Source organism: Lethenteron reissneri, chromosome 15, assembly GCF_015708825.2.
Source record: "Lethenteron reissneri isolate LAM-NWPU_2019-01 chromosome 15, ASM1570882v1, whole genome shotgun sequence".
Classification (NCBI taxonomy): Eukaryota; Metazoa; Chordata; class Hyperoartia; order Petromyzontiformes; family Petromyzontidae; genus Lethenteron; species Lethenteron reissneri.
The window spans coordinates 1799201-1826220 of record NC_083793.1 but is presented as its reverse complement, the minus strand read 5'-3'; the positions used below and the strand labels follow the sequence as shown (position 1 = coordinate 1826220).

The 27020-nt window shown below is 48.3% G+C and overlaps 1 protein-coding gene across 6 annotated transcripts in view; it reads left to right on the top strand.

Moving 5' to 3' along the window:
* The window catches only part of LOC133342575 (forkhead box protein P1-like), a 397236-nt gene that overhangs the window by 40626 nt on the left and 329590 nt on the right, over positions 1–27020 (top strand). For all 6 annotated transcript variants that reach the window (XM_061551773.1, XM_061551771.1, XM_061551770.1 and 3 more), the window contains exon 2: positions 5105–5235. Coding sequence is in view for 5 of the 6 variants with exons in the window: in XM_061551771.1 (XP_061407755.1) it covers positions 5105–5235 (131 nt within the window). In the remaining variant the exon portion in view is untranslated. The remainder of the gene's footprint in view (positions 1–5104; positions 5236–27020) is intronic.

The following is a 27020-nucleotide window of genomic DNA, read 5'->3' as shown; positions in this document are numbered from 1 at the left end:
TTTATCTGCCAAAAGTGTCATCATGTGTGACGTAACTTTTGCTTAACTTATTAGAATATAAAACTGATTTACATTTAAGCTAACGTTTTACCGATTCAGCTTCGTGTTAGACATTAAAATGTAATGATCAATATTTAATATGATTTACAATTATAAAATGTAGCCCATAAGCATTGAGTTTTTAAAATGTAATGAATTCAAATCTGAAATTAAGAAAATAGAGGGAAATTATACAGATAAAATTGGGCCTAAAAATGCAACAACTCAAAACATGTGCCTAAAACACAACCGTACGTACAACTCGCGTATGCCGTACAAATTCCAATTATGGCTTTTATGCCGCCTTCATATTTATCTTTAGGCGTTTATCGTCGAACGCTTTACACCACTAACGATTTAGTCAGTCAAATATCGCGGTCGTTTGAAGGTGTGCTGCGTGGCAAAGCAATTCCATTACTGAATTGAACCATTGAGAAATGCGGCAATTTTTTTTCCTCCTTTCAGGACAAATAAAACAACGGCGTGGCGCATAAATCAATGGCAAATATTAAGACATAAACGTGCAGTGTTGTGACCTATTGCCACGGTGAATAGTCCCATTGTTATCGTCTTGTTATCGCTGGAGTGTGTCTGCATTATTCTTGCTCCGAACATCCATTCTCATGCCATTATATATTCCGTTATTTCAGTTTTATGTTGCAGTGGGCAAGCCTGGGCCCTGTTCATTATTGCCGTGCGATAGTTTTGGTCAAAGGTTATTCGTATATATTTCAGTGCGGTTGCGTGCCTTGTGCTATTCCGCCGTGGTGTGGCGGTGATACAACACCTTTAATATGATGACTTGGAAGTGAGTGTTTGTGGATCGTGCAAAGGAGGAGCTATGATTTGTGTGACACGCACCTGCAGGCATGTTAAGTTGATGCTGTAGGAAGACAGCCCAGCAAGTTGGTTACTGGGTTTTTTTCCTGCTAGAATTTCAAGTGTTTTTTCCATGATATAAAAAAAACTATCAACTATTTTTATTTTAACAGGTAAGGCCCACTTAAATATACAGCTCTTTTTCAGAAGCAAACTGGCCACAAATGATAGCTAAACGAAGTGGTTTATGACGTGGACATTTGTAGCAGCCAGATACGCTAAGCGCAGTATCGAACCAACAACCTCCTGTAGACCAGGCGAGTTAGTCATATTTGTTTTCTGCAGACACTCAAGTTTCCCCCCCCCCAAACATTTTCAAGACATTGGACAAATATGCTAAGTTGGACCCTCCTAAAACATTCTTAATACTTAGACACAGGCTTGAGTTAAAATCAATATCACCGTCTCGGTTTTCACGGTTGTGCTGTACGGATCTCGAACGCGGTTTGGCAACGATGTCCGACGTTTCGCTCCACGTGTCTGGGGAGCTTCTTTAGGAACCCTGCAGTTCAGTAACTGGTCAGCACACTTGTGCAGCTGCCGAAACAATGGTGGCGAGATTTTAACTCCTTCGCTCGGCATGCAGGCGGTCGTGGGTTCAAGCCCGACCTTGACGCCTGCTGTATATTTGGAGTTTGCATGTTCTCCCAGTGGTCACGTGGATTTTTATCCGGGTCCACCGGGTTTTCCCTTCACATTTAGAGTCAACATGCGTTTAGAGTATTTGGCTTCAATACAAATTTCCACATGATAAACCATTTAATTGAGCTATCATTTGTGGCTATGTCGCTTCTGAAAAAGAGCTACATTGCTCAGTGGGCCTTACCAGGTTAAAATAAAACTAATTTTTTAGCAGTTACACCCCCCCCCCCCATCACTACTGCTTCTGTGTACCCAGCATCAGTAGCAATGTAAGTGCCAACCAGTCAATCGGCAGGTCCCATGTGGTGGAATTAAAGTGTGAGGCGTCCCACTTCTTTGAAGCTGTTTGGCCAGCGTGGAAGAGTAGACCAAATACTCTCTAGACGAGCTCTCTATCTCTCGAGCTCCTGATGTACAGTAGTTGCAGGGCTGCACCTTTTCGACTTTCCCCATTCAGAATTTGCGATTGGAACCCACCCCGCTCTCACCCGAAAAACTCCACCGCCTTCGCAGCCACGAACTACGCGTTACAACTTGACGCCCTGGGTTTAATCCTTTGTCTAGTTCTGTATAAAATAATAACTTTTATTTCCGCCGTAACATATTTAACCTTTCCAAGAAAAGGCAGTGATTAAATTAAAACGGGCAATACATTTCAAGCCCGCGCCTGCCTCCGATGATGAAAGGGTGCCGCCACAGCCACAAACATCTCCCCAGCGGCGCGTCAGCTTCACGAACGCAGCCACTGTCAGGGGTCCGTGCTGGATAAATGCGGCCATTGCCTCCCGTAGGTTGACTCGGGCCTTAGCTGGGCAGCATGTGCTGTGAGTGTGAACGTCGGCACCAGGGTGACATAGGCGGCCGGGCACGTTTTTCTGGCCACGCCACCCACACGTCCTGGCCCTGACGAGCGCTCGCTTAACAGGCAAACTCTGGACGGGTGTTTGACGTGCGGTGACCTCATCGGCAGGGTCAGGTTTGGTTGAATCGATACCGATACCAACTGCCAGTTAATGGCAAGTTGACCCTCTCGTTTAAGATGTTGGTCCTCGTAGACATGTTGGTAATTCCCACCCCTTACAGAGTGGACGAACTGCTGGTTGAAATCGCCATTGAACGGTGGGGGTGGGCAGGTCAAAGGTCAACGCGAGGGAAGTGGGGTTACCCCAGCGACACCGACACGCGTGTGACTGCGGCGAGAGACGCGCCGTGGAGCGTCTCACGGTCTGTCCACTCTGACAATCCACGCGATCCGCTGGAGGGCTTGGGGATCTCTTCCCGCGATGAATTGGGGTTGGGGGAAGGTTGACAAGTTAACGTTTGCAGTGTGTGCCGCACGTAGCGATAGCAGGAGCAGGTGTAACCCTGCAATTGCGTGCTCGGGACACGAGGGGAAGCTCCTTAGAGACCCTCTAGAGAGTATTCTGCACTACGCTTCCACGTCTTGGACGAGTTGCGGAGTGCCCACATTTGATCCCCCCCACTGCCGATCGACTGAGACACGGATGTCCCGCTACCAATGCAAAGCCTGCCGCGTCCTGAAGCGATTCTTAAAGGAAGTCTGCTGCTCGCATCGTCCTCGGCGTGAATCGAACTCCGTCAAACAAAAGCAGCGTCCAAGATAAAATAAAATAAAATTAAACTAAACTGGCCGCGGTTATGAGCAAGCGGTAACGTGAGCGGAGCTGCTGTGGCTGGATGCGTGTCCGGCCACACCGCAGTTGTACTGTCCTTCAGAAAGTTTCGCAAAAATAAAAGAACGCCTCCCAATTGCGGTGTCTTTGTGACGCCAACAATGGGCGGCTGTCCGCCGGGGCACTTGACAAATATTAGAGCCAACAAAGAAATTCACTTTTCGAAGCACTCCTCCTCCCCCCCCGCCCCTCGATTAGGAATGTGAAACCATTTCTCATCAGTAGCACTTGTAATGTCTTCCGTTACTAAAGACATTCACTTATACAGCCGCGGGTGCTTTGTTTTTGTCTGTGTGTGTTTGTACGCAATCCAATAGCGCGGGGGAGCGGTGGTGCAGTGGTTAGCGCTCTCTGCGCTGCAAACCAGGCGGCCCGAGTTCGATTCCCGCTCGCAGTCAACACCACTGACGAGTATCTGAACCTGTCCTTGGCCTCCCCTAGATCGACTCAGCCTTAGATGGGTACCTCGTGCAGTGTGTATTCATCGCTACTGGGGAGACAAGAGCGGCCGGGTGTGATGCTGGCCACCCACCCCCTCTTGCGCTGTGCCAGCCTTCATAGGTGCTACTCGGCACTTTCCCCCAAATCATGTTCAGGCTATATGTGTGATCTTTGTCTTTGTGCACACACCTCGGCACAATTTCACATCTATGTGCACACACATTACTTCCAATTCAATAACAAAGTCCCTGGCCTGCTGGACTCTATCACAGGAAAGCGCTAATTTTAAGTCAACAAGCGAACGGGCGAACGCACAATAAGCAGGCGCGTTTAATGTTTTAAACGCGCCCGTAATCATTTCTTTAATACAATAATAATTTTTGAAACGATCCCGCACCACTTTGTGTGCCCTCAAGGCAGAGCTTTCTCCTGCGGAGTTTTGCAAGGAGCGTGAGTTTATTTTTGTCTGCTATTAGTGCCTTGCTGAGCCGCCTGCCTGAGGGGGGGGGGCGTTTGTGGAGGCTTTTCAGGCTCCTATAGCGGCAGACTGCTGCTGTTGTTGTTATTGTTTGCACGTTGTCTCAATGTAACCGGGTGGCAGGAAGCTCAACAGGCATTTTTTTTCAGGGTCAGAGGTCGAAGGCTTCCCCCTCTCCCCCCCCCGTGGAATTTTTGGGTCACCCCCCCCCCCCCCCACTTCATGGACTTCACGCGGCGCTCGCCGCTTCGGAGAGAAGGGGGCTGGAGGAGAAAGAAAAAACGTTGCACAAAGCACGCGGCAGAAAATAACACGGAGTGAGGCGGCCGGATGGCTCGTGAGGGGTGGGTGGGGGGCTCGTAAAGCTCCCCCACCCCCATCAAGAGCTCTGAGCCAGCAAGGCTGAGAGCCTGGGTTGCAATCTGGGTTGCGAGCGCATTGCTCGGATGTAGCGAGTTTAATGGTCTTTGGCACGGCCCCCGCTTGACTTAACTAAAATCGTCCCGTCCCCAAAGGACTAAACTTTGTGAAACATATCGGCAATCTCATTGGTGGGGGGCACTTGACCCATCGATGAGAACACGAAGCTGAAACATATTTTTGAGGGAAACGCTTTCAACGTAAACATTGCTAGGGAGATGACAGAAGAGATCGGACAAGGGGAAGAGAAGACCTAAAGCCAGGCGACTCGGAACAGAAACAAGGTGGGGGTGCGTGACATCATCGGCTGTGATGACATCTTGACCTCAACCCGACCTTTTCTGATTTTCACGCATCCCACGACACACTGGGTAAACAGTAAATAATGCGCATTGGTTAAAATCATTGTTGCGATGGTTTTTTTTTTCTTTCACATTTTTGACAAGACGGATGAGTTGTGACGAATGCTTGACACCCATTGCGCCCCCTCCCCTCTTGATTTTTTCCGCAGATTTCCACGGAGCACCGGACCGAGGTGTCTGGGGGTCCTCTGGCTCCAGACTCAAACCCAGCCCCCCCTCTTGGTGGTTCCCGACACGATCCGTCCACGTCTCCTGCATGGGACTTGCACAGTGATGCCAGGTTCGTGTGTTGTCGTTCTCTCAACAGACGTTCCCCTGTGTCGATTGCACAGAGAGCGAAGTGTTTTGGACGGTGGTGAATTTAACGATGGGAATTACAAACCGGAGTTATGTCTGTTTAGAGGATATTTCATATGTCATAATACAGTCTTTGTTTGCGAACGAATAGTAGCTATGTGAAGGATACTGCTTATGAGCCTATCGATAATCAACATCATCATCAGCCATGATCAATCGACTGCTGGATTAGCTCCTCCCCATATGTAGCCATATCTCATCGTGCGAGATATGGCTACATATAGCGTAGCACCTACGCAGACGCTCATTCCATTTTTCCATCGCTCCCATTTCATTGCTACCCATACCTTAACTGGGACAAGATCATGAGCTCACTACGTTTGACAGCGTGATCTAGTCGAAGTTGACTGCAACCTGGAGTTTACCCAGCTCGTGGTCGATATCAGTTCAGTGCTGCGACGCGATACGGCCTCTTGAGCCACCCACTCAAGTCTTCCCATTACCCCCACAACTCTCGCTGACTGCCAGAGGGGGCATCCAGAAACACCCTGGGGGGTCGAATGGGGGGTGGAGGGGTTGGAGATAGTTGGGGGGGGGGGTTTAAAAATGTTATCATTTTTTAATAGGGCCCTACTACATCGGACTATGTTCGACGAAAAAGTTTTGCTGGCTAGCAGGCAGGACGTCAAGTTTGGATGGAAGGGATGGACGGACGCACGGTCAAGTCCAAAGAACTGAATTTGTTCCAACAAGAACTGAACTTGTTCCTGAACAACCAGGAGCTTTCAGCGGCATAACCCGAAAACACACGTGAAGGAATGCTAACACGGGGGCAGTTTTAATCATCTGAGCCAAGAGCGTCCGCTGTGCTCTGCTTGAGAAACCCAGCAGCGATCGCGGGCGGCCGCGCGGATTCGACCGCCACGGACGCTCGACTGCACGGCTGCTCTGACCATCCGAGACGCCAACCGGACCCACGTAACACGCCGTACGTGCTTGGGCGCGAACCTCCGTGATTGAACGGCGACGTTTCGGCCACTTTGACAAATCCACGTCGTTCCGCCGCCGCGACTGGGTGACGCCCGCGTGGAGACCGCGTGGAGACCGCGTAGAGACCGGCGCAGTCGAGTGGGGAAGGAGTCGGGTGGGAGGGAGGGTGGGTGGGTCACGCGAGATTCCAGATTTAAGGTCAGTCGAGTCAAACAGCGGGAGGTAAAAGTGCGCGCAGGCATCGCGCAAAAGCCACGCTCGCGCCCGTTACCAGCCCCCCCACTTCCCGCCGCACCCCACCCCCACCCCCCCCCCCCCGTGGCCGTCTGCGATTTCCCGCATTCCGCCAGGAATTGGCGGTGCGACAGGTGAGCGGTAATGACGACGGTAATTACGATGCCAAGGAAGAGCGATCCCTTTGACTCTCGCGGCAGGACGGCTTTAGGTGTGCCATTACACGCGCGCCGCTATTATTGCTCGTAATCTGCGTTAAAGCCACCGCGGCCGCGGCTCGTCCGCACGGAGGAGGAGGCGCGCGCTGCCAAAGTTGCACCGCGCGACCGCACAGGATGGGTGTAACTGTTTTGTGTATCGCAGGAAACAAAAGTGGCGAGTGGCGCGCGCGCACACATGCACACACACGCGTGTGCAGAGAGTGCCGTTGCACATTCGAGAATGCGTCGGTTTGCGTGGCGGGGAGTTTCTTGTTGTTATGTCGCTACAATTATTTTTTCTAGATTCACGATTGAAAGTAAATAAAATGGGGACAGCTTTCCGTGAATGGGAGGGGGGGGGGCTTTTGCCGGCTGCCGTCATTGCTGTGAGCATCTCCGATACGCACGGTTGGCTACGTAGGGTGCGAAAGAGGTTCACATCATACATGGTCCGATTTCTTTTTTTGTATGCCCCCCTCCCCGGACCCCACCCTATCTCCACTGTGAAGTACTGGGATCACTCGAGCTAACGAGGTGAAGGAATTCCCCAAAGTGTCGGCGACGTTTTTTTATGATGACGTTCGCAAACGGTGTCGGTAATCTCCTTCAATTTGAACGAACCGGGAGGTGAAATGAAGCGAGGGAGTGAGGCGCGTGAAACAACAGCGCCTCTTTTACAAAGTCTGATAGCACTCACTCTGTTTGCTCAACTGTGGTAGAATCTGCTGCTGTTTTCGGTGGCACTTTGGTGAGTTGAGTCAGCTCTCGGATGCGTCTTGTTACCGCGTGTCGTTCGGCACGATTATTCGACGTTTTGCTCCATTTCCTGAAGAAGCTCCCCCGGCACGTGGAGCAAAACGTCGGACATCGTGCCGAATGAGATGCGGCGAGGATTCGACAAACACACTTTACCAGAGATCCGCACTGCAGCACAACGGCGAAATCCCACGCAGTTGCGTGCCGTCGCATCTTCCGCAAATCCTACTCCGTGCCTTAGGTGAACACTTTGGTAGCTATCAAATGTTATCACGCGCAAAAGGCTGAAGATATTTCCCTAGGAATTATTTCAAAAAGCGGTAACATATATAAGGTTTAGCGAGAAATATCTATAGATCGTATATTCTTGATATGCAAGCAGTATATTCGTTGCGAGAGTACAAGTGTCTGATTGGGCAAACAAATGTGGGAAAGATGCTTGCTTGGAATTATACTGAGTGACACAAAGAGGAACACACGGATTCGGAAACATACGCAGGTCAAAGACATTTGAATGTCAATAAAATCGAGTGGGTCTGGCCTGGACGCGTCGCTCGAAAGGCCGCTGGCCGATAGCCGAGGCTAACGAAGGAATGGCAGTCAAGGGAGGGAACGCGCCTCGGAGGACGTCCACCTTGGAGGCGGGGCGATGAACTAAAGCACGTGCTTGGACGGTCGATGTTTACGTTGCGGGATCACGTAGAGGTGTCTGTAGCGTTTTGGGGGGGTGGGGCTAGGCGGGAGGGCTTCACGTAGCAGCCCGATAATGTGCGGCACCAAGGCTGAGCTCGTTTGTTGCAAACGTGCTGAAGAGGAATTGAGCAAAACACCCGAAGTCGAGACCCTCCTCCTCCTCGTCCTGTAAGAGTCCTGAGAGTCAGTGGGGGGGGGGGGGGGGGGGTGTTTCCTGCTTCATCAGAATGTTCACTTTCTGTGCACGCATTTTCTATAGAATGCATATGAAGGCGTATGTATATATTTTGAAGAAATAAAACTAAAAACCCCGCCCACGATTTTTTTTTCTGGACCTTCACGCGGGGGAGGCATGTGCATCGTTCTCGTGCAGAATAGGCGTCGGGGCTCATGATACATGCACGTGACATAACTCGTGTTCATCTTTTTTTTCGAGCCGCAATGAAAATCCCTGCATGTGTCTGGCCCTCGTAAGGGAGTGCGACGGGGCTGCGCGTGATGCATTGGGCCTCTATTATTTACAGTCCACAGCTGCCCGACAGGAGTTAGCCGCACAAAAAACCATTAATGCATCCCCACCCACCCATGCCCCCCCCCCCTCCTCCTGCCGCACCCACCTCGACTCCTGCGAACTTGTTTTTATTTCACTTTCCGAACCAGCGAAATCATCGTGGAAAGCGTTTATTGATTTTAATCGCAAAAAAAAACGTACAAAAAACAAGACGGTCCATTTACACGCTTAAGTACGCTTACTCAAGTAGCGGGACATGTGTAAACACGCTGGATGGACAAAGACGAGAAGAAAACACAGGTATTGGGTTATTCCACCCCCACCTCCAGCCACCACCCTCCATGCCCCCATTCCAGAAAGAGAGCTGAGCACAGGAATTCTGTGCGTGCACACATTGTGTACGCAAGACAAATACAAAGATCCCCCGTATAGCCTTAACAGACTATTGGGGCAAGTGCTGTTAGCGAGCACCTATGAAAGCGGGCACGGTACACGAGGAGATGGGTGGCCAGCACCACGCCTTTGTCTCCCCAGTGGCGATGTTTTTACACACCGCACCAGGTACTCATTTGAGTCCACCTAGGGGAGGCTCAGGACAGGTTCAGATAATCGTCACTGGTGTTGGCCGTGAGTGAGAATCGACTCGGGTCGCCAGGTTCGTAGCGCAACACGCTAACCGCTGCACCACCACTCCCCACCATTGACACGCACGCACAAACATGTGCACAGACAAACGTTTGCACGTGTGCGTACAGGCGTGCAAGTGTACAACACACTCACACTGCCAGACTCGCTTTGTCTCGCGCACACACGAGTGTTTACATATATTTATACACAACCAAAGACAAAGCTCCCCCATTTAAGACCGCGGTCTAATCGGGAAAGTGTTGTTTGCGAGCACCTGTTAATGCTGTGTGGCACTCAAGTGGATGATGAGGCTTTGACCAGGACCAGCCATGCCCTTTGTCTTCCCAGTGTTATTTAACACTCCAGGTGACATTGGCCCAGCAGATGTCAAGGGCCAGATTCATATTTCAGTTGCTGCTGGCGATCAGTACAGCCAGGTATGCAACCTCGGCGACAAGGACTGTCGCTCCCCACCACACAAGTCGCCCTTGGGCCAGACCAGATATTGGTACCGCCAAAGGTGGCAAAGCTGCAATGGTGCCATTTTACTTGTGACACCAACAGAAGTTAAATCATACATGATAACCTTTCCAAATGAGCAGCTGTTTAATTTTTCTCGCAGGAAACCTGTTTTTGCACCTATCACAATCACGCTTATTTGTCCGGACGTTACAAATTTTACACTCCAACACCTCCGCTGTTAATTGAGACAATACATAATTTACAAAATTGATGTTTGTCCCCAAGGCATGCATTTCATATAAATTCCTGCATTTATTCGCGCTTGTTCTTCAATGTCAGTGACTTAGTGAAGTCTCTGATAGATTGGTGCTCTCTGTTTTCCTTCTGTTTCCAGCAGCTTGTTTGCACATGTTCATTTATTGGCAGGTAAGGCAAGTACTGTTGGTTCTGTATTATTTCTGTTCAGTAAAGATATCTCAAGTGCTGACTTTACCCTCTATGTATTGTTAATGTACCTGTTAAGATTAGTAGTTCAGGCCGAGTGCGACAGGCAAAAATAACGATTTTTGTTTAGTTTGTCAGTTTTTATATTTTTTATATTTTGCTTCTATAAATTGTAAACTTTCATAACATGCACACAATTTAACCAATAACTTTGTATTGATAACAATTTATTATAAAAATCATAAAAGCTAACATTATATTTTATAAATAGTTAATTTTTACGATTTTATACAAACTTCGCCAAGTAAACAAAGTCTTATATTTGCGTTTTTTAGCATCTTTCATCGCAATTTGTCTCCGCATTTAAGAAATAACCTAGTTGAATTGCATATCATTGAAAAGCTTATTCTCTGACTATTTACTTTGCTGTCATGGCAATAAGAGGCGGGTACACAAGTAGAACTCTCAAATATCATTGCTACGAGCATCACAATGACAGAACTGGCATTGCGATTTTCTCAAAATGACATTTTGCATGCCGAGTTTGACAACTCATGTTTCATAATAGGTAAAGCCACGTAATTCTACATACTGCTTCCAATAATAGGAAAGCTTTTCCAAGATGCTGGACTCCGAGATCTCTGCATTGAGTCTGGCATGATCGCAGAAGGCTCCATTGCTGGTGTTATGGATGGCCGCAAGTACCGCGGGGCAGTGCGACTACACAAACTCCTGTATGAGGCTCTCGTGCGACTGGTATGGAATGGTTTCCTGTCCTGGTTGGAAACAACTCACATGAACGACATGGTTCACCTGGATGAGACACTGAGGACCATTGACAACCGCTTTGAAGGAGGTCATCGAAAACAGCTCGTGTACACGCATCATGGAACTGTTTGAAGTGTACCGCGAGTTCCTCAGAGGTGGAAACGGCAGCCTCTCGACCTTCTGGATGTCCTATTTGGACATGGTTGAAATCTTGTTGGGGCTCATCCGAGCATCCAGAGAGGGAGACTGGATGCTACACTTGGCAAGCGTTCGAGCAATGATCCCATGATGCTTTGCTTGTGAAAGGATGAATTATGCACACTACCTCCCCTACTACTACGCCCAGATGTCTCAGCTGCCCATCACACACCCAGATGTGTACACGGAATTCATGGAAGGAGGCTTCTCAGTTCAACTGGGCTCCACCAATCCCCTTGGCCGAATCCCTGTTGACCAAGCTATAGAAGAAACGGTGAACAAAGACACCCAGACAGCTGGAGGGACATGGATTCAGCTTGAAGCCAGGAGCCGTGACCAAATATTACCTAACAGCTGAGTACAGAAGCATGCACCTCAGACAGCTGAGAGACCTGATAGGTCAAGGCAGGTCCAAACCGTCCCATCCAGATCTACAGGGTCCAAGGATCAAGAGAGATGAAGCAGATGTCCAGTCTCTCAATGACCTTATGGAGAATAACTGGATCAATCCTATGTCCCCTGATGAGACAGATCTGGTTAGCCTCTCCACTGGCACCATGGCTCCACCTGATGTGACCAGGGATCTCTTGAGAGCTCTTGAGATAGGAGAAGAGGCCTACCAGGTATTCACGAAAACAAGGTTAGCTGAGGACCCACCATCTGTGAAATCTTATGACAAGATGACCAAGCAAAGTCTGAAGATATTCTCCACTATCAGCACAAAAACAGCACATGGAAAGATAGCACAAGATGTGGTTCTGAAGGCAGATAGAAACCTGTTCAGCCACATAATCCTGGTGACTGAAAGCAGGAAGGTGAATATGAAGGATGCCCTTGCCCACCCACTGGGCCCACTGCCATGGGCACTGGCAAATGCTGATGGGTCCCTACAAAAAAACAAACAAGGCTGCACTTGCCAGAGAGCTTGAAAATAATGTGTCTTCTGCAGAAGACATCCCAACCCCATCGACTTCCATCATTGATGGGATGAACCTGGTGCTTTGTCTTGGCGTCCAGAAGGACATCACCTGTCCCATCTACCAGAAGTTTAGGACATAGAACCGCACACAGTTTGTCGATATCAGCAAACTGGCAAGGTCACTTGGAGACAGCATCTGTGACAGCCTAATTGGCTTACACGCCTTCACAGGCTGCAACACTGTCAGTGCATTCGCCGGTCGAGGGAAGATGAATGCCCTGAAGATGGTGAGAGAGGACACTTCCTGCCAAGAGACTTTCAGTCGACTGGGGCAGTCATGGAATGTGAGTGAGCTGTTCCAGAAAATTTAGCAGTTCACCTGTCGCCTGTATGCTGCTAATAGCAGCACTGGGGAGGTGAACGAACTGCGCTACCAGCTCTTCTGCACCAAAAGGGGAGAAGTCGAGTCCAGCCAGCTGCCACCATGTAGACACAGTCTCTTCACGCATGTTCAACGAGCCAACTATCAGGCAGCAATCTGGAAGTGCTGTCTGCAGGCTAACCCTGTGGTGGAAAGCCCTACTGAATATGGATGGACAGGCGATAATTGCAAGCTGGCAATTTACTGGATGCGCTCCCCACCTGCACCAAATGTGGTCTTGGCACTGCTAGCATGCAAGTGTGTGCGTTCATGCAGAATGCCAAGCTGCACGTGCATGTCAAATGGACTGACATGTGCAGGTTACAGACCTGCAGTAACCAAAAACTGCAGGATGATCCAGAACCTGACTTTGAACTCGGGGAGTCAGATGACGAGATAGACGAGCAGTTTGAGTGACACAGGGTGGTGATTCTGGACTTGGTTACCCTTGTTAACACCATCTAAGTACACACAGAGCTTGATAGCAATAATGTAACCTTTTTCACATATACCCATCAATAACGATATATATATGGGATTACATGTATCATTGATTAAATATTTGCGAATGTCAATGTTTATAATATTCAAGTAGTTCCTTACCTCACTACGGTATTCCTTATTATCCTGTGTTTTCATTGTGTATTTAAACCAATAAAAACCAGTTTGTGACATAACTGGCTACGGTCAAGGTAGTTTTTCAGTAATAATGCCCATTTCATCGTTCCAGACGCCTGTCATAGGGCATGGGTATACAATTCACGGTATTTGCAACTACTAAGCTGCCACTCCGCAGAGGTTATCATATCAGAATATGCCCCACACACATGGAGGATTACATGAATCATTACTAGACTTTGCCACCTCAGGTGGTGCAAAGAAGGGATTTTCTTGGTCGCAGCGTGCCCGTGCCACGCCGCCCCGAACAGGGGCACCGAGGGACGCGTCCGTCTCCGTCGACCGCTCTTGCCAGCACTGCCCTTTCCGACGGGGCCAACAGGGGCTCTCCTCCACTACGCCCCGCGAGCTCGTTTGGGGGGGTGGGGGGCGGTCAGCGTAGAGGGTGGGGGTGGGGAGTTGGGGGCGGAGGGGGAAATTTGCATGACAGCTCATCTGCTGATACTGTGTGGGCTTGTGGAAAGAGTAAACATTGTACAAGTCTGTTCATTGTTTAAGGTTAGTGATGACTCACTGACTCGGAATGGCCCGAAGAAGAAAAAGAAGAAAAAAACCCCGTGTCGCCATGGTTGCTGCTGTTTACTTTAGCAACCGGAGGAGAACGCGAACGAGATTACAGGCTAATGAGCCCGAAATGCAGTCACCTTAGGAGTTTGAGACTGTCCATTTTTGGGGAGCTGGAAATGAGCCAGAGTAACCGAGTTAAGTTAACGGGTGGGCGCGGGGAGAGAGAGAAAGAGAGCGATGTGTGGAGAGAGGGAGAGAATGAGTTACCTCGTGGCAGCGCGCACATTTATGAAACAACCGGTAGGAGATGGAGCGACGGGATGAGTCCACGTGCAGGATCACGTGCAGGATAGCGGGAGGTGGCAGCAGCTTGGGATGTAGGCCTTCATCAGGCGTAGGGTTATCATCTGTCCAGATGACTCAGACACTCCCGGAATTTGGCATCTGGTGGTAGGAATTTATTCGTACCAAGATCTGGTGGTATTCTGTTGATATGTATTGCAGTGGACTGCACAGTTTTATAGATTTGGGGCTGTGTGCTCGTTTTGCCTTTGGAAAGTGGTAGCACGACCTCAAATCAGCAGTGGATTGACCATGGCTGATGGTTCTGAATGCTTTTGGCAGTGGAGTGTCCGGAACAGTAAGAGGGAAGAGAGATTTGAAGCTCATACGCCTGACAGTATAGGGGGTGGGACTTGAAAATGTGGAAATGTGAGAGATGGCATATGAACAATTTTCCACGAGCAAACAGCATTCACGGTCGAAACGGAAACATAACAAACCTCAAAAAATATATATTTTACGAAATTACATCATGCTTAAAAACCCAACAGCCCATCGCAGATCTACACACGTGTGTGTGTGTGGATATATATTTATATTCGAGTGCACAAAAATATTTTTTTGAAACAGAATAGAAGGGGAGGTTGAGTTTTCAAACAAGCAGGATGATATTACCTTAATCTGCTGATTAAGTGCTCGGTGCGCTGCAGCCCAGCTGAAAAGACCAATGTCTGCTGCATTTTCTGCATGCCTCCATAATCCTTTTCATTTCCCAAAAGCTTATTCCCCCCCCCCACCCGTCTCCCTTCACCCGCTAACACATTCTTAAACAGCTGACCAATAATGTACAAGTGAAGCCGTAGTAACCATTGCCAAGGCATGGACGAGGCAGATTCCAAAACACAAACCACGGTGACACGTCCAGGTTGTTCAGAAATGCTGTTGTGCTGTGTTTGATTGGCTTTTGCCTGCAATCCGGGCAGGGTTGGTGGACAGAGTGGAGATGGAACAACCGTGTTCCCAGAAGGAAGGGCGGGGAGGGGGGGTGGCAATAGGGGGAAATGTGCCCTGGGCTTCACACAAAAGGAAGTTCAGCATGCATACTGAAGAGGACCACGCGATGGACCAGTATTTGTGTTTAATGGGTAAAGGGGCCCCACCTGGCGCTATGATCTGAGCCCACAGCCCCGGGACCTCCGGGAATTTATGGGCAGTGCATCAAGTGGCGTTGGTTCATTGAATCCATCCGTGTGGATATTCGAGGGTTATCCCCATCGCACTTATGGGCTTTCTCCAGGCCGTCTTCAGCTTCTGCTGGATGCAAATACAATGTCGGGCATTAAGAAATGCCATTTGCCAAGGAGTGCAAAGATGACAACCGCTCGGTAAAGAGTCTTCATTTTCACTGAAATGTTTCCTGGACAGACACGTAAATAATGCTTTGCTATAATTAAGGTGGAGTGATGGTTGCAACAGTTAGCACACTGAACTACGAACTGGGCGACTCAAGTTCAACTCCCGGCCACGGCTAACATCAGCTTTAAGTGAAATCTGAACTGGTGCAGAATTCAGAGACCCGCGTTGACCAATATGGGGAAGTATGGTCAAACAAATGGCATGTGGGTGGAGGGGGTGGGAGTATTCATCTAGTAGTGAATTAAATACGAACTGTAAATAATTTGTTATTTTATTGTAAATATCTCCTTTCGTATTGAGCTTGTTAATTTGGCAGGCCATTCTCCGGCATCCTGAGTAGCCGAGTGGAGTCCACTTGCTCCACCAGAACGAGACGTGTGTCGTGGTGGTCAGTCATCGGCGACGCACGCCTGATGGATTGCGTCTCGCTGCGTTCGCGGCTTGGGGAGCCCTCGACACGTTCCATTCGTCGAGGAAACATCCGCACCTCCTTCCATGTCGTCGTCTGCGTCGTGCCATGGTTGAGAGCGGTCCACAAAGTCTCTCGTCAGGGCCGCGGAGACAAACCCAGCGCCGCTCCTCCGTCGGCCCTTCAATGAGGTTGTTGTTTGGGTGCCACCATCGCTTCCCCACGTGTCACGCGCCAATGCGCGACACGATCATTTTCATTTCATTCCGATCTACAGCACAGTTGTGCATACATCGTGCACTATGCATTAAGTGGGGGTTTTTAAAAATATATAGCGCATCAAAGGCAATACCGCTACGTTAAAGCGTGCGATACGCCGCTGTATCAATATGCAATCTGTACTCGCCTAATTAGTTTGATTGTTAAATAGGAGGAGCTCCTGACTGACGCGCGCGTGTGTGGGCGCGCGTGTGCGCACTGTGTGTTCGTGGCTGGGTTAATTTTTTTCTGATCCGCGGGTCTCATCACGAGTGGACATTTACAGCGATTGGGAATGGAGGAGGAGGGGGTGGGGGTTGGGGGTGGCTTAGCCCGTGCCCACTTAATATGTAGAGCACGTCACGTCAGAAAGACATCATTTGCATATTCGGTGATTCATCTCAAAATAGCCCTCCTCCTGCCTTGCCGTTGAGCGACTTCCAAACAGGAATAATATCTGCGTGGTGTTTTCAGCCGCCTCGTCAGCCCTTCTCGACGATTAACGACGACAAACCAAGCATTTAATAGAACGCAGTCACTACACCCCGCAGACATTTGGAGCTGCAAGGGGCATCACACTCGGCGAATGTGTTTCTCGCGTTACTGCCACTCAGTTGTGTGCTGGGGTTTTTTTTCTCTCTCTCTCTCTCTGCCGGGATGTGGACAGCGCAGATGTTGCATTGAGTTTGGCACATCAACGTGAGTGCAATCCACTGCTGGATGAGGGCCACCCAAAACGCACCTTGCCGCCGCACAAGACATATTTGACCATCTTGACTTAAAGCTTTTGTGACTGCAGAAATTCATATTCTATGGGTCTTTCGGTAAAGCCACGTAGATAAAAATAATAATAAAAATATATCACGACGTTTCACCTGATGACGCTTGCTTGCGTTGCGATCGAAATGTCGTGATATTTTTTTATTAGTTTTTCTATCTACGTGGCTTTACCGAAAAACCCATAGAATATCATATTTCACCATACTTCACCACGTCGGCCAATGCGGGTTTGGTGAAGGTCAGCGGAGTGGGCAGTTGGTTTCGACGAATTTCGCAGCGCTGCGCTCTGCTGCCCACAGCGCCTACTGCACCTGCCTTGTACCCTGGTGGTGGTGGTGGCCCAGCCAAGCGCTACCCGGACCCAGCACCGCGTAGCTTCCGAAATCCCATTTTTAATATTGCGTCAAGTCATTGTCTCGGGCTAGTTGCTGACGAACAGCGACCTGTGATAGCTAAGCCACTATTCTTAGGTTTTTTCGGTAAAGTCACGTAGGTAAAACATTAAAATTAATAAAAGTAAAATAAAATAATATAATATTTATTTTTATTTTACTTTTATTAATTTTAATGTTTTACCTACGTGACTTTACCGAAAAAACCTAAGAATATGAATCCTTGCAGTCACGAAAGCTTCAAATCTAGAAGCTAAGCCACTTTGCGAGTCTGCGGAGTTAATGTCGTGGGTCTGTTCGTCTAGCCGACTGTGGTGGTCACATGTTTAGTCAGGCATTTGGCTTTTAAATGTTGCTTGGTGAGGGGCATGAAATTTGGTCAGCTGAATCAAAAAGTCGTTTCATAAGCCGTGCATATGCAGGGTGGCCAATTGTCACTTCTGGTCACCCTCAAGTGCACTGCAGTCTCCGATCTACCGTGACCAGCGTTGTCTCACTGCGTGTCTCCACTCGTACTCATCATTGACTTCAAATAAAAAAAAACACGATTATTTGACAAATGTTCAGCACTAATTTCACGAACACAACACTGGGGGTTGAGATCGATCATGATCGTGGTTAGATCACTTTTTCAAAGTGGGTTGGTAGGCAGGACCAGTTTATATATCACTCGTCATTAGCGCTGGCTGTGTTGGGCATACATGTTTTTTTCTTTGAACCTATCTATGTGACTTTACCTATAGACCCAAGAATATGAATTTCTGCAGTCACGAAAGTTTTAAGTCAACATGAAACTTAGGTTACCAGGTTCATAGCCAGTATACATTAATAACTGGCCAATCGCTGCACCCGTAAATCAAGTTACACTTAGAAAACATTGGATTAGCACGGTTGGCTACGTACGGTGCGAAAGAAGTTCAACATAAATTCAAAAGACAACAGGGAATAGTAACTCTTCATTATAAAGCAAATCTTCTAATGATGTGGATCGATAGTTAACCACTGCGCAACTGCTCCACCCCACCGCACTATGAATACAAATAGTTGTCAACCTACTTTCTGTACCCTCTCAGAGTGCAGGGGAGGTCAAGAGTGTACTTGAGTGCTGGTGAGTGTTCTGCTCTTCATCAACCTCGTTTTTTTTGTGCAAGGACACGTCTGCTCCTGAAAGCTGTCCCCTTCACAAGGGGTTCCCAGGACAGCAATTTTAATGTCTCCTAAGCGCTCAGTAAATACTGTGCACGTTACTTGGCCAAGCAGCCAGCCTATAGAGGGAGAGACCGCAGTTATGAGCTCTGTAGCGCAATAATAGCCCTGCCTCATGCTGGCACGAGGCGGATCTCACATTTTGTGTAGGCCTTGGTGAAGCGTTGCTTCTCTTCACGTGTCCTCTACCCAGTGGCAGCTCCCTGGCTCGAGTTCTCTGCATTTTGTCCGTTCTTGAGCTTTCTTCTTTGGTCGCTGTCCGGCCCCCTCCCCCCTGCCAGCCTTCCTTCAGTTCTCGCTTGCCTCAAGCAGCATCTTCCTTCTTGGGCCTCTTGGCCTCTTTAGCAACATCCTTCCTTCCAGAACTTCCTCCATCGAGGTTTCACCTCTGGGAACGTGACCATTCCACTTCTTCTGCCTTTTGTAGATCATCACAGCACCATCATCGTCACGCACAGCATCATCAGCAGTATTACAGCATCGTTTCCGACATCCCATCCTTCCAGAGTGTTCACCTCGGGGAACGTGCCCCATCCACACCTTGTGCCTATTCTGCATTGTTCTAAAAGATACTCGCTGGTGATCCTCTGTGTGTTGGGTGGTAATGGTCTCATATCGCTCTGCATACCCTTCTTGCCGAAGATTGTTCTGAACAACCGGATTAAAAACCCGTCACCGGGAAGACAATGCAATTATCCTCATTATAAGATTGGAAGTACGAGAGAAAAAGTACGACACGATACGGCTGAATACGGCCAATCGATCATAACAGTCATCGCATGGCAAATGTCAACGATGGAAATTAATTGGCTCGCTTACGACCGTCGCACTCTCAAGACGCCTTTTCGTGTTGCGCCAAGAGGTTACCCTCGGCCCTGTAACGGAGGCAGCCGAGGTGCCGCCACACCGCTGCATTGTTCGCTGTGAGCGTGCTGGACACGTGTCTCTCTCTCTCCGTGTCGCGCGCGTGTTTATCCCGCGCGTTTTGCGTCTAACGCACCCACAGCGCCGCCCTCCTTGGTGCGTCCGCCGGTTAACAGAATGCAAACAGAGCCGGGTGTCGTGCACCCAGAGAGACAAGGCTTTCAATATCCTGCTAAAAATCCAATTACGCTTCTGCGGCAAATGCTGTTCAGCATTAGCATCAGAATACTTCCGTTTGGAAGGCGATAGAAAAACATATTTTAAAAAAGGGTCAATAGACCAACTTGTGAGTGCAGAGTTTGAAAGGTATTTTGTTGAAATGATCTCCCGCTCTCAATTGTGGTCATTTGAACCGTCACACCGCGGATGTCTCAAAAGCGCGTGGCGTAGCTGGGAGCTGCGGATTCGGTAGCTAGGCAGCCTCTCAAAGCCTAAGCATCACCTTGGCCACCTGTGATCAACGTTGCCGCGTTGTTGCCATTCTGCGATATTTTATGATATATCCAAGATGATCGCATCGTCCGGTTTGCAAAATATTGTGATGACAATGACTCGGTTGAGGACTCGGCGGTTGGAGCCCTTTGGGGTCGTTGACACGAATGCCGCCGATGTGTTCCTGGGTCGCACCGCATGTTGTTTGGCACGGTGTCCGACGTTCCGCTCCACGTGCCGAGAACTTCTCCGGGAACCGAATTGAGCCGTTGCAGGCCAACCACGAAAGCCTTCGTGGTCGTATTGTGAATGTAATGATTCATGAGTTTCATAAGAGGTTACAAACTGCGAGTTGTATGCTATTAGCACGTGCTTAAAACTGTATTCAATGTAAAGTGTCAACGGGCGGATTGAATGATACTCGTAATTCTGAAGGCTCTACATGAATGGATGCGCGACTATGTTGTGGTAATCACAGCACATCGCTCTGTTTCACGACGGCAACCCCCCGCACACGAAACGAGGCAACCGCAGCGGCATTCATCAGGGGTGATGAATGCGGTAGATTTATAACGGAATGCATTAGAAAAAAATACAATCGCAGTAACTAAGAATGATTCTTGTGGTGGCACCTCCCCCCCCACCCCCCGTGTCAGCCATTGCTTGAGGAGACGGGGGTCAGAGGATCACGGCAGTTCGTGAAAATCTCAAGTCAGCTGGGCCTCTCTTGAGATTGGCAGATGGCAGTACAACGAGTGGGCAAGTGACCCATCTGTTGCAAACGCTTAGGTGTCGTATTCGTGTGTGTGTGTGGATATTCTACACAATGCTGGTTTTCATCTGAAATACACTCTTCACTAAGGTATTGGTCAAACATCCCAATGCAGGATCTTCCTGAAAACAATCCTTGAGATTTAATATAGGTCTGCAAAACTCCCTTCTGTGGTCCCACATACAAATCTAGAAACATTGTTTAGTCCATCGGCCAATGAGTTATCTATAACCAATATCACCCATAAGGAACATTTGTTTCAGTTTCGACATTCAGGCAGATTGTTCCCGATTTGTATATAGACGTGGATTGACGAAGGGATCTAATTGGTTCCTGGTGGTTACAGGGTAGGTTACACAAAGGGTCCTTGAAGTTCCACAACCCCCACCTTGTCGTCAGGGACGAGAGCTCCCCTGCAACGATAACGAAGTTCATTCTAGCCACCTGCAGTCCTGGCCACTACTGACTCGGAACTTAACACCGCAGTTCGTGCGCTACCGCCAATCTAAGGTTCCGTTATCGGCATCTACTTAGAGTACGTTGAACCAATTCTTAGTTATTTCGGTAAAGTCATGTAGACTTTACCGAAAGAACCAAGAAGATGAATCCCTGCAGTTACGAAAGCTTTAAATTGAAAAATATGTTGAACCTCTTTCACGCCGTACGTTGCCGCCAACTGTGCAATCGGAGGTTTTGGCGCTTATGTCGCCCTGTCGAAGGGAGAAATTTTTTTTACCACGGATGAATTCTGTCCAAAATGTTGTGCCGTGTCTCTGAGCCACTGGTGCCCAAGTAACCCACGACACGCACAGTGTGGTCACCCCTCTCCGCGTTGTCCGGCGTGCGTGCTCCCACGGTTAAGGCCACTGACGATGGGAAGCTCATGCACGTGGCGCAGGTAGTCCAGTTGGGGCTCGTGAAAACAGCGGCACTCACTCGCTGGCTCCCGTTCCGACAAACCCCGTTGATTTCAATCTCTCCCCTGCACGAGGCCCCCTTCACCTGGAATGTGCAGGGAGACGGGGAGAATGTTATTGTTTTTACAAGCTACTTGAAATGTAAGGCGGTGGGGGGAGTGCGGGCATGTGCGGCGTGTGCATGTGTATAATTTCAAAAGAGTAAATTTGTCCGTGCTTTAGCCTTATTTACTGTGATTTGTGTAGTGTATAACAGCTATGATTGTTCCCCCCCCCCCCCACCATATCCCCCCACAAAAAAAATATCCTCCTCGGCACTTGCGTGCTGTAGGCAGGTGCGCGCGCTCTCCGCAAAGGTTACGCTTGTGCATGTGTGTTCTTTCTTTATGCCGCATATAACGTGTCCTGGCTTTCATTTGTCTCCCGCTGAAAAGGCTCTAATTGCCACTGACACATTTATTTCCACACGTTGTTTACACTGCCACATTCGTGCTTGCCATGCAGGTAAAGGTGCAACATTCCTGCTGTCACCCGCTCATGCCACTGCTCCAGGAAGGGTCACCAGTAGAGGGAGCCTCCCTATAGGAGGGTGTTTTGGCCTACTCCTCCACGTTGCCAGATGCACGGAAGAGATTGGAAAACACTTTCTTAAATCTCTCCAGACATGGGGGGATTTAAGAAACTTGCTTACCTGTTGTTTCAGCTGCCACGCAGGGAGAAACCTCCAGTGACCTCTTGGATTTTCCAGCGTGATAACCATTATAACCACGGTAGCACCCCTCATACTTACACAGGAGACAGATACATCTCTTGTATAAATATTCATTAGGTTACTACCATAAATGCATATACCCAGGTGTGTATGCACCTCCTCTGTTTTGATACCGGCAAAAAGGGTCCCATAGATACTTTAGACTCAAGCATTCACGATTGTAACCAGCTCTGAGTCCTATCACCGTAGATCACCGTTTGCATGGAAATACCTTGTCCTGAATTCTTAGAGATGCTTCGAGACTCCCCCAGAAGAATCTGAAAGTGGGCCATTGTGTCAAGGGCAAATGAACAAGCCTCTCTCTGCAAGTCATCTATCATCCGTAGTGTTGCTTAGGGGTGTCGCAGTGCCGACCTGCAGACAGTCACCGTACCAGTGCGTGCGCGGCCTGGTAAATTAGGCTGTTGGCATGCAATGTACCTCAGCCTTTACTTGGCCTCAAAGCGATAGGTGTGCAAGTGCCACAGCTCTTTCAAAAGTCCACAATGAACCTGGAAGCTCTGCTAATCCAGTATCCCATAAGGTTGTAACCTGCCCTGCTTTTCCCCAGGATTGGGGGAATTTGTAAGTATTCCCATGCCATTAAAAGTCCCTGGTTGTTTCTATAGGGTGCATAAAATAGTCATGCACCACTCAAAACAATGCATTTGCGTTAGGGTCTCCCCAAATATAGTATTGTGAGATATTTTTATTCTCATGATATGTTCCCGGATGCTGTATCTCAGGGATGGCCACGCCAGAAATCCCACCGAAAGGCTTTATTCATTTCAGTTAGCTGTACCGTCATCATCATCTTAGGCAGGCAGTGGTGAAGACGCTGCACGGGGCAGCCTGCAACCCAGCGGTGTGGAGGCAGCAGCGAGGGTTGGTGGATCACCGCACAACTTTCACGAACTCCCGTTCCGTGGGCATCGAGGTGCTACAGCCTCGCTTGCCAGGAGAAGGCGGCACAGCAAGTCGACTCATCTGTTTCCATCTGTACGGGGATAGAGTGTTGCCCCTGCGCGTGTGTGGGATCTCCGGTTTCCTCCCCACCTGGATAATAAGCACAACTCACCATTAACCGTGGCTGAAAATCATCTTTAAAAGAAACCCAAATGCAGGACCCTCCTGAAAGAAAGTCGTACGAATCGGTATGGCTATCCTGGATAAGTAAGCCATAAATAAGTTAATAAGTCATCAGGGACTGACGTAGGCCAAGATTCTCCATTTAGCCAAATAGCCTCATAGCCGAAGAACCGTTAGCATTTAGCTATGAATGTACTTCAAGGCTTCCAGTCGTATGGCTTTAGACACAATAGTTCCATGCTAACTAATGAAAGCCAACTAAATGGATATTCACATGAAGCACTTATTAATGTTTCAATTATTTAATGTCAAGAGGACTAAATCTCATCCACAACAAAAAAAAAATAAGCCTTGTGAATTGAGCTCAATTATGCTACGTATTAATCTGTCAACACTGTAACCGCTTTACAATTAATTTGAGATAAAATATGACAATATGATACACCGCAAGGATTTAATCTATTCCGCCAAACCCACTGGGCAGAACACATCACATTATTTACCTGTAAATAATTACACGCCTTCCACTAAAAATATTTACAGCACGTGCACCGCTAATGGGCCATAATATTAATTCTCGTTACATTTAAATATTAATGAAGATTAAATCGGCACACATTTAAAACAATTTGAAGTGTTATTGTAGCTTGCGAAATTAAGTGTATATATTACAACGATGTAGTGTGTGTGTGTATATTGGTTCGTGCACTGTTGCTGTGATCCAATATACACATATCCCATTGATACACATCCACAGCAGTTGTGTAGACTTGTATCTTGAATTTTTCTCGGCCGACGTAAACTCAGCCTGGTAACAGAACTAAGGAGACCAATGTAACTGGACATGCGTGATTCATAGCCTACCGCCCTGTCACTTTCAAATAGGTGCTCGCTAATAGCACTTAAATTAGCAGTACGTACGGCTAAATAAGGCATGTCAAAGGTATGGTGCAGCCCTGCAATTCCTTGCTCATGCCACTGTTTGGCTGAAGGTCTTCCATAAGAGGGGGCTCTCGAAATCCAGGCTTCGGTTTGCCTACTCTTCCATGTTGGCCAGCCATCTCTAGAAGAGGTGAGAGTAACCCCACACGTCACCCCACCACAGGCCACTTGCCAATCGACTCGCTGTGCGTGTAACCCATTCATACTGCTGGGTGGACAGAGGTGGGGGGGAGGGGGGGATTTAATAAACGTGCACCATTGTTTTCAGACGCCACACCGGGAGATCGAACCGGTGACCTCTGACTTTGTGTGCAATTGTGCACACAAACGAATGGCGTGTTTCACTGTGCACAAAGGAAGGGTGTTATATCTAAGCCAACTGGCCGGAGGATGTCATGTGGTACAGGATATGATATGTTGAAGCTTATCATATGAGATCCTGAAAAGGGCTTGTTGGCTGAAACATCAGTTCCTTCCGTTTGCAAGTGCAAGAACAATTTTTTTTCTTGTTTTATTAACCATTGTAGAGTCACTTTAGCAGCGAATAAATAAACGGCATATCGTAAATGTACAGCTTTTGTCAATCCACTGTTGGTCGAAGGCCTTCCCATGCCGTATTTGTTACGTGGGTTGTTTGACCATAAGAGTCAACGTGGGTTGTTTGTGAAACATGATATCCACGATGGGTTCAGATCTCACTCGCTCACTGATGTCAACTGTTCCCGGGAATCATATTCGGTCGCCAGGTTCATAGCGCAGTGCACTAACCCACTCCGTGTCCACTGCGTCTCAAACAGCATACGGTATTCAACCGTGCGTATCTATCTATCGTCAGTCACATGTCTGGGTAGTTTAGTGGTCATGGGCCTTGCCACTGAGGCTGGCAGTGTACACGTGTTCAGCAGTTACGATGCCATTGCCCAGCAATGAGGCATTACAAACGCGTGCCGTCTGCTATGATGTGTGCATTAAAGACCTCTACTGACCGTGGTGCATTACACGATTGGCCAATCGTTAGACAACGCACGTGGCAGTGCAGTGAAGGACACTCGGCACCAACACAAACAGTCGCCACAGAGCATAACAGGAAGTGAGTTGCTCATCTCGCATGACACACGCTCCCGTGAGTTGAAAGATTCAGTTTATTTTTAAACGGACTCAAAATGAAGACTGTTTATTTCATACGTGGGGATTCTTTTTTTCGTGCAATTGTTCCTCCAGCCCGGTACATAACGATCGGCATTTGCACGGTGTTTACTTTGAGGGCGTGGGGCACAAAACACACCCAGAAGGCGCATACACCCAGCCTGGTGCCATCGTGAAGATGATCTCAGTGTCGTCAGGATGTGGCCTGACCATTGTTGTGAGACACCCGAGTCAATTTTGAATCCAGCGGGCGGTCGAGAGGAGGTTGGGGTGGGGTGGAGGGGAGCGGAAAAATATATCTGGGAAACAAGGCAACTCTCGGCAAAACATACACACGCGAAAAAATTGCGTATTGACTCAGTACTGATCTGTAATGTGCTCTACCTTCCTCTGTTTCCTATTTAGTGCTGCAGCCAGTTGTACTGGCTCTGCTGGGAGGCAAAAGGCGAGGAGGGGCTCTGAGATTTGTGCCGCTCACTCGGGAGTTTGTTGACTCTGAGGATGTGGTTTTAGAGGCGTTGGGACCTCAAGCAGGGCTGTGCTCACTTGGCAGTCGTAAAAGAGCAACATCTATCCCACTGTGTAAAAAAATATATATCGGGGACGGGAGGCCTGGGCAAGACGAGGATTCGTACACGCACATTGTTTACGTTAATTCATCGCAGTAACGTTGATGCAGACCTTAAGAGTTTTAATGTCAGTGGCTCATTAAAACAAATATTTATTCGGCCTCAACATGCCGTAGAGCAACCTCCTTTTTTTCTCAGCAAACGTCGGTTGATTAAGTACGGTTATTTTTCAAGATAATTTCGGAGCCTTGTGCGTGGATGTGACGGTGTTTGCTTTGGCTGCTTTTGACTTGCACTTGTCAAAGTCGTTTTGCAAGTCCGCTGGCCTTGGCTTGCAGACGCAGTCAGTGGCTTAAGTGGCGGTGGAAGCCAGTTTGAGCCCGTGTGTTTTTTTTTTGTTGCTGTACTATCGCCACTTTCGTTTTGTGGAGTTAGAGCTCCTTAAATTATACAACTGAACATGTTTAATATTTAGTAGTCCTCAAAACACATTTGCTGCAGTTTTTGGCTTTGTGGAACAGCGGTGTGAAAAAAGCTGGGCCAAGATATATTAAAATAATCGCAGACACATCACAACTATTTTAAGAGTCCATGAATATATACTGTATAATTATAATAGTGAGCGCCTATTAAGGCCAGAATGGGAGAATTTTAGGTCCAACACTAACACCCATCTCACCACCGTTATCTCTCCAGTGCCAATGTGGTGACCGTACTGCTACACCGGCAAGTTTAGGCTGTGTCGGCCTTGGGGAAGCTCTGAACCAGGTTTAAATTCCATTTGCCATACAAATGCACACACACACACAGGCAGGCATACACACGTGTAATCTAACTACAGCACACAACAATTTCCCTAAACCTGTAATAAGAGGCCTATTTACCGCACCGCAATTTTATTTCCAGGGCATATTTATCATTCGTCACTTTGGTGGAACCCCTTTGTTGCCGATGTAGAATCGTGTCGCAGTTTCCGTGTGACACTTAATATCGAATGATTTAACGTCCATATAACAACACCCTTAACTATTCTTCCCCACCCCTCCGTCCCAAGTAGCTGCAGAGCGGTTGCGAG